The sequence below is a fragment of the Ailuropoda melanoleuca genome, chromosome 10 (genome assembly GCF_002007445.2).
Source record: "Ailuropoda melanoleuca isolate Jingjing chromosome 10, ASM200744v2, whole genome shotgun sequence".
Classification (NCBI taxonomy): Eukaryota; Metazoa; Chordata; class Mammalia; order Carnivora; family Ursidae; genus Ailuropoda; species Ailuropoda melanoleuca.
The window spans coordinates 82922550-82931424 of record NC_048227.1 but is presented as its reverse complement, the minus strand read 5'-3'; the positions used below and the strand labels follow the sequence as shown (position 1 = coordinate 82931424).

The 8875-nt window shown below is 38.1% G+C and overlaps 1 protein-coding gene across 1 annotated transcript in view; it reads right to left on the bottom strand.

Annotated features, from left to right (window-relative positions):
* Positions 1 to 1147: 1147 nt before the first annotated feature.
* Positions 1148 to 8875, bottom strand: part of PEX7 (peroxisomal biogenesis factor 7) — an 84829-nt gene continuing 77101 nt past the window's right edge. Inside the window, exon 10 of the mRNA XM_034669189.1 lies at positions 1148 to 1633. Coding sequence (XP_034525080.1) covers positions 1565 to 1633 — 69 coding nt within the window. The 3' untranslated portion in view covers positions 1148 to 1564. The remainder of the gene's footprint in view (positions 1634 to 8875) is intronic.

Below are 8875 nucleotides of genomic sequence, written 5' to 3'. Positions count from 1 at the left end.
AGAAACAGCTCCATGAGCCTTATCATCGAGACAGCCCTAAGGATGTGTCTGACTGCCTGATCCTGACATTATACTCACGTTAAGAAAGCAGTGCCCTCTTTATGGGGCCTCCCCAAAACAATTTGTACTGATTGGTCTAAGAACTAAAAAAAGTTGTGCTGTTCCCTGAGTACGTTCATTCATGTAACAAATATTTCGTGAGCACCTTCTATGCACCAGGTATGGTACCAGGGTCATGCCTGGGACGAGGACAAAGTCCTTGCCGCTAGCTCTTGGGCACTTAATTGTGTACTCAACCAGGCATTTATGCCACCAGAAGCAACTTCCTAGGACTTTGAGGCATAGATATTCAAGCCCCACTCACGGCTTCACTTTATGCTCCTTTTGTTCTCTCTCTTACGGTCTTGTTCTTTTATGTTGTAAGCTGTCAATTTTTTTTTCTGGGACAAGTAAACAAGTATGTAATGTAAATATATAAATTAGACAATATACATATATTTTAATTTTTGTTGTTACTACAAATATATTTTGCTCTTTAAAATTCTCAAAAACTTGTTAAAAATTTAATGACAATTTTTGCCATTTATATTTTAATATTATATAAAAATATAAATGTTATGCAAAGTTGTTTGTTTTGCCAATTTTTCCCTTTTCACTTTTTTTTTTTTTTTTTTTACAGGTCATCTGCACTTAGAGATTTTTCAAGGAGATTTAGGAAGGTACTGACTGAGGAGGGTTTATGGCATGACTTAGGGTTAGTTTCAAGGGTAACTGCTTGAAATTTAGTAGGACCTAAGAAACTTTTTGTCCAGTGACCAGTTTTGTTTGTTTGTTTTTTTGATAGCAGAGAAGTAGGAAGAGAGAAATACAGAGTCAAGGTTATGACATCTAAAAAGATGTGAATAAATGTAAAAAAATGTAAGCTTTTAACTCAGAGCATTCCATGTTCTTAAACATGCCACCAGTCCTTGAGACCATCTCATTCAGTCTGTGTGTCAAGAACATAGGAGGTGCTCAATAAATACTGCTGAATAAATCAAATCTCTATTACAGCCCTGTTACTGAACCACCGATACCTCTCTACTATATAGTATGTATTCATATATATATATACTGTATTAGAAAAAGCAACCTTGCTAGGATGTCATAACTTCATAAGTAATCAAGAGATGCAGTTTATTTTAATTTTTACCAACAGCAGTGATTGTATTTTACATCAAAAATGAAAAATTAAAAATGAAATATATCACTATCAATATAATCTACAGATCTCCCATATTTGAATCCATTTTACAATACACAGATTACATTTCAAGAGACACTACAAGAGGTACCATAACGTCAATTATTCCTTGGGACTTTAAGAAATATGGCTTATGTACCAGGCTTAAATAGTGAGCCAAAGTCTTTATCAGCTGCCTCAAAATGATTCCAGGGTAAATTTTTAAAATTTGAAATCTGAATAGCACATAAAAGCATAATATCTATGTTATCGATAGTTCATTTATTTCCTGTTAAGTAGCTCTCAGCCAGTCTTCTTTGCTTCTGACTGGAAGAGTACATCTCAAGCAGGCATAGTAAGGCAAACAGGATCATATATCTTTATTGTTTCGTCCCAAGCACAATCAGCCACCTAGAAAATCAAAAGGAAGTAAGAAGAAACATAATCTACAAACATTCCAGATTGGCAGCAAAAGCTCAAGTAATTGAGAGTGGAAGCAGATCACCCACTGGTAAACATTATTTTAAATAGGAAGAAGGTCTAACTTCCCTCTTTCAGATACACTTTGGGGATTGTTTCCAATTGATGGAAATGCCTGTAAGGATTTCCTGCCTCCCCACGACTTCACCTCAGCCCCACCTCACCCCAAGACTACATCATCCCCTATACGTCCCAAGATACATGTTGAAAAAACCCACTCCTAAACTAGGAACCAACACACCATGCTAGGTATTGCGGGGACAGAAAGGAGATAAAGTACAGCTCTTGCCTTCACAGAGGGCAAGAATGGTTCATCCAAGACCTGCGGTGGGAAGTGCTCTTAGAGAAACTCTCAGAGGAGGGACTATCTGAATCCAGGTGGGGTGGTGTCAGAAGACTTCACAAATGCTGCGGCATTCCCCAGCCCTCTTTAGGGGCAGACATGGGCGACAAAGACATTCAAGTCTAAAAAGTCATACAAACATGAGGGGAGGAAAGTCCATGGTGCTCAGGAACTGGGTGTTAAAAGGTTTGTGAGTATAGCAATGTCTCAGAGTATAAGATTAATATATAAAATTAATTGTAGGGGCGCCTGGGTGGCTCGATCAGTTAGGTCTGCCTTTGGCTCAGGTCATGATCCCAGAGTCTTGGAATCGAGCCCCTCATCAGGCTCCTGGCTCAGCGGGGAGCCTGATTCTCCCTCTTCCACTCCCCCTTCTTGTGCTCTTTTCCCCCAACCCCCGTCAAATAAATGAATAAAATCTTTAAGAAAAAAAATTTTTTTNTTAAGAAAAAAAAATTTTAAAAAAATCAATTATATCAAATAACAAAGCACTTAGTAACCCATTCAATAAAAGACGTGCAAAACAGCCACACTAAAAACAAAAACGCTGCTGAGAGAAACTGAAGAGGCCTAAATAAATGAGGAAATACGTCCAGGGGTTCAATATTGTTCCGAATTTAATTCTCCCCCAAATAATTTATAAAGAATTCATGATCCCAGCAGGCTTTTTAATGAAAATGGACAAGGTGACTTTTAATGTTTATGTGGAAATGCAGAGGACCTAGACTAGCTGAAAAAAATCTTGAAAAAGAACAGCAAAAGTGTGTACTTATACCATCTGACTCAAAACTTACCATAAAATATAGTAATCAAAACAGTGTAATACTGGTATAAGGGTATACAAGTAGATCAAGGAACAGAATAGAGCTCAGGAACAGACTCAACACTTGGACAATAACTATTCATCTGGTGTACCAAAACAATGCAACAGGGAAGGGAGGTCTTTACAACTAATGGTGCTAGAAATGGATATCCATATGGAAAAAAAAAACGAACCTCAGCCCCAACTTCACACCATAAACAAAAATTAATTTTTAGGTGGATGGGCCATGAGCCTAAATATAAAAGCTAAAGGTATAAAGCTTTGAGAAGAAAACATAGAATATATTCTTAATCTGAAGATTAGTAAAGATGTTTTAGACAGGACACAGAATGCAATAGCAACAAAAATTTGTTCGGTGCAATTGAAAATAAAACTTTTGCTCATCAAAAGACACCATTAAGAAAATAAATACAGAAGACATAGAGGGAGAAAATGCTCCCAAAACAAATGCATCTGACAATGTGTATCCAGAATATATATAAAGAACTACTATAACTCAATAATGAAAAGACAACCCAATTAAAAATGGGCAAAAGACTTTACTAACAGACAAAAAAAAGATATATGACCAATAAGCAGATGAAAAATAAAATGTTCAACATCATTAGGCACCAGGGGAAATGCAAATAAAAACCACATTGCGATGCCACCACAGACTCATGAGAACGGCTAAACTCAAAGGCAGACAATATCAAATGTCACCAGGGATGCAGTGCAGCTATAACTTCCACACACTTGCTGCTACAACCACTTTGGGAAACTTGGCTGTTTCTTATGAAGTTAAGCATATACCTATCTTTAAACTCAGTAATTCCACTTCTAGAGGTTTATCCTAGACAAATGAAAACGGCTTTATAAAACAATGTGTAGCACGAATGTTCACAGCAATGAAATTCACAATAGCACAGAACCAAAAACAACCAAAATATCCCTTGACAAAAGAAGATAACAAATTGTAGCAAATTCCTACAATAGAGTGCTGCTGAGCAACCCAACAGAGGGAGCTATCGATAGGCTCAACAACGTGGATAAATCTCACAGACATTAAGTTGCGTGAAAGAAGCCAAAAACAAGAGTAATTTACAGGACATTCCATCATATATGTTCTAAAACAGGCAAAACTTAAAAAATAAGGCACTGTTTTGTTTTTTCAGCTGGAGGTAGAGATGAGGATAGGGGGAGACTAGAAAGAGATAGAAGAGAATTTTGGAGGAAGATGCAAATGTTCTATATTGTGATAGGATGTAGATTACACAGTGCACCTGTCTGTCAAAACATAGATCTAAGACTTGTACATTTGGATGTATGCAACTGATACCTAAATATAGTAAGAATAATAATGACAATAATAATAATAACTGAACACAGGTGGGACATGAGTAGAGGAATAAATAAAACAAGAATGTTGATAATTGTTGAAGCTGGGGAAGGCAAAGAAGTTCATTATCCTATCCTGTTAACTTTTTATATGTGTGAAATTTTTCACAATTAAAAAAAAACCCCAAAAATGTAGACAGTGACATGAAGGATGAAGTGGCATGAGAGAGATTTTGGCTAAAGGTATTTGCACTCTATTTCCCACCCTTTAATCGGTACAAAGGCTCCAAGTTTCATAAAGGAACTCACAGTCTTAGTGGACAAATTACCTGGCTGTCACGAGTACAAGAACCACTCAGATTGATCTGAACATATTAACTCCTTATCACTCACTAACAGTATTTCAGATCACGATCCAAGCTACAGAGAGCAGTAGAGACATAAGCATAAACACCAGACTCTTCAAGATCTGGTTGCCACTTACTTCGTTTCTTATTGCACCGGGCCCACACACTCAATCCCAGCCTCTTGTTCATGCCTCCGTGCTCTTGTCCTTTTACTTATCCCCTCCCCTGAGTGACCTCTCTTCTCTCTCCCTTCCCCTCTCCCCCTCGCCTTGTTCTGCCTGGAGAGGATAACTCTCTTTTGAAGAATCGGGTTAAGCATCACTCCCTCTATGAAGTCATTCACAGCACCTATGCTATTTGGCTGTACTTATTTATTGACATGTGTGACTCTGGCTCTTTGAGGGCATAGACCATNGAGGATAACTCTCTTTTGAAGAATCGGGTTAAGCATCACTCCCTCTATGAAGTCATTCACAGCACCTATGCTATTTGTACTTATTTATTGACATGTGTGACTCTGGCTCTTTGAGGGCATAGACCACGTCTTGCTATAACATAGTGATGACTCAGTGAACGCATTTTGCAGATAAAGACTGCAGAGAATAAAGTTTGCTCATGTTCATATGGAAGTAGCAGAGCTGGAACCAGAACTGAAATCTGTTAAGTGTGTCCACCAGAAATAAGTGCCTCGTACAAGGAAAACTGACATCATTATCTGCCTAATCCTGCAGTTATCAGTTTTTACATCATGGGACACAGAGATCTTTACATTAATTTACCCCTGTCTCATCTATGTGTATTTTTTCAAGTGTTAAACCTTTCCATACGTTGTTTACTCAGGACTTATTTACTCAGAACTTAAATGCCTAACAAATATCAAGGCCAATGAATCAGCAAATGTTCATAAATCTATTAATTAATTGGTAAAATCAAAAAGACCTCAAACTGCAATGATATATAATTATGAATAGCTGATTCAAATGAATACAAATAATATTTCTCCATTAACTAATTAGCTAAACTCCAGCTAGAGACACAAGTTTAAAAAAGCTTGTAAGAGGGGCACCTGGGTGGCTCAGTCGTTAAGCGTCTACGGTCGGCTCAGGGCGTGATCCTGGCATTCNAATTATGAATAGCTGATTCAAATGAATACAAATAATATTTCTCCATTAACTAATTAGCTAAACTCCAGCTAGTTTAAAAAAGCTTGTAAGAGGGGCTTAGCTTAGCTTGTAACTAATTAGCTAAACTCCAGCAAGTTTAAAAAAGCTTGTAAGAGGGGCGCCTGGGTGGCTCAGTCGTTAAGCGTCTACGGTCGGCTCAGGGTGTGATCCTGGCATTCTGGGATCGAGCCCCACATCAGGCTCCGCCGCTGAGAGCCTGCTTCTTCCTCTCCCACTCCCCCTGCTTGTGTTCCCTCTCTCGCTGGCTGCCCCTCTCTCTCTGTCAAATAAATAAAAAAAAATTTTTTTAAAAGTTTGTAATAAAAAATAATAATAAGGTAAGAAGAAAAGCACTTTACTAAACTAACAAAGAGGTGCCTGACTCCCAAGGTAGGCACAGTGGACTTCCTGGTAAGGAAAGATGGTGGTGTGGTCCCTGGTGGTGGTGGGCAGGGCCCTCACGGATGGTCATCACCACCTCATGGCCTCTGGAGGCTCTGCTTCCCACTTAATTCTGTGACTGAGAGTAAACACAAGGTTCTCTCTTAGTGGCCCCTACTACTCATCTGAGGCCAGGCTTGAAGACATTAAAAAAAAAAAAGACTTCAAAATAAGCATTAACAAAAAGACTGAAAGATAAGTAAAGCAAATGGCATGAAAATAAACAATCTGCTTCACAGGATGGGATTGACTCATTCTTTAGCTGGTCAAACAAAGTGAGGAATCTTCCCTAGCTCCTCTCATACTTCTTCACGACAAAAGCCATCTTTCCATCCCATCTCCAGGAATACACTCCTGGCTACGGAGACTCCTTCAAGGCCAGACTCGGGATGGAGAACGAGAAGAGATAATAGGGTGTCTCCTTTCTCATCTACTAAAGATCCTCTTTCTCAGTTTCAGTCTCCCATACAGGGACTCACTTCTTTGCCCATGACCTTGCTGTCAGGAAAAACTGAAAGACTGCAATCAGCAAAAAGACTGCTGGGTGTTGTTTCAGTGAAATGCTGGCATTGTCCTAGGGCCCCACAGGGTGACCTCATTCTGTAGGGGTCTATGCCTTTCATTGTCTTTGACTGGATTATTTTACAACATTGAAAGTTATAGAAAACTGATAGTAATCAAATGATTCTCATTCATTAAAGTTGCAAATGAATGTTATCCTGTGGAGACGCAACTGATGCCTCCCCTTTTCCCCCAGAAATAATTCCAAACATTACATTTTCTTGCCCTGTGGATATTGACCAGTTCTGCACTTATTAGGTAAATTCATTTCAGCCTTTAGTGCTTGCCTGTTTATGTCTGTTCTTTGGTTCCTCTGAGCTAGTTGTAAAATCTTTCAGGGGTTACATAAATCTTTGATACACGTTCATGATACATTTGTGTGAGAGTCATGGTCCCTATTTTGAAAATTATCCTGGACATGGACACATACAGGATACAGGTTATTTGTCTCAACAGGGAAATCATTATTTCTGTGGAATACAATAACCCTTGCTTCCTCGTAGGAGATGACATAGTAACAGAAAAGCCATTTCATTAAAAGAACAAACATGAAATGGAGAGAATTGGGCAGATAATTATACTAGGAAAAAAGAATAATTGCTAAAATTGGGCATGAAATTGAGCTGTATACCTCCTGGCAGCAAAGGTAAAAAAAAAAAAAAAAAGCAAACAATAAGGTAAGAAATGCAAATATCAGGATCAATTTACCAGTTCATCAGACAAGATCAAGTTTTTCCTAGCACTTGCCTGGCTATAAGAGAAATATACACTATGCTTCTGTTATAAAAGTCATTCAGCGCCAAAAGAGTGGTTTTACAAGAGATACAAAGTCATTCTTCATATGGCTGTTTTTAAAATAAACATCTCAACCCTCAAATAAGCCAAAGGTATACTATTCAGCTGCAGTGTCCTGAAAGCATTCTACAGGGTAGTGGTTCTCGGGAGTTAGTGTGCATTAGAATCACCTGGAGGACGTGTGCAAACACAGAAGACGGTTCCCCATCCTCAAAGTACTTGTTCTCAGAGTGTGGTCCTGGGATCGGCTTCACTGATATCACCCAGGGCTGACGCACAGCCTAGGATCTTCAAATAAAGTCCACAGAGGGATTCAGGGAGTCTATAGATGTAACATTTTGTGTGTATAAACATTTGTGGGGGAAGGGGAGAGAGACTCAATCATTTTCTTCAGCTTTTCAACCCCTAAAAAGTTAATCCAAAGCATTCTGCAGCGAAGCACCATAATCACCTAGGGAACATTCTAAAATGCAGCCAGAATTGAGAACCTCTGGTACAGACCTCTGATGTAGATCTATTTTCTTAACTGGCTCCTGTCATGTGCACAAACCTGGAGTTCTTTGGTAGTACCATGTGCAGGAATTTTTTACTGTTGATTAAACATTAAAAAATGAATGAATGAATGAATGAATGAACGAAACCAAAATTTAGAAGGATTCAAATATTCTTGAGGGATAATTCTCTTCCTTTCTCGAGGAGAAAGAGGTTCATTTGCAACTAATAAAATGGAAAACATCTTGTGCCATATTTTCACATTTATTTGAAATCGAGGTTTCAAATCTAGTAGGCTGATATGTGGTAGGAAGATAGTGAATTGGGAGGAGGACTAAGGAGAAAAAAACATGACCGAACGATCTTTAAAGGACAACACTAGCTCTACCTGAAGCACTCCTACCCCCAAAGTTTACGTAGCTTCCCGATCCTGTTCTACATGAGGCAGTATCCAGAATTTCTACTTAAAATACATAAGAAAATTTTATTAATCATATAAGCTATGGTTAAAACCAATAGGTTGATTTATTTTTTTATTTGATATTTCCACCCTGCTGAGTTCTAAATGGGCTTAAGTGGTTTATAGATTAATGCACAGGGCCAAATAAAATAAATACAGATTCAAGAGAAAAATGTCTGTTCTAAAGGGAACAAATGGAACAAAAGCTTTCAGGCATCAGAGCTGAGCATATTACAACACTTGCAGAATAAATTAGGCTTGTGCTTTATGGTAACTAGGGAGAAAATGAGAGCATGCTGGGTAATATGGTTTCTTTTCTCTAACAACATGCACATGTGGATGTAAACATTTTTCTATAATTAAACCTGAATATGATTTTCAGCAATTATATATCTTGGTCAAATCTGTATTCCTATGTTTTGTATAGTAAA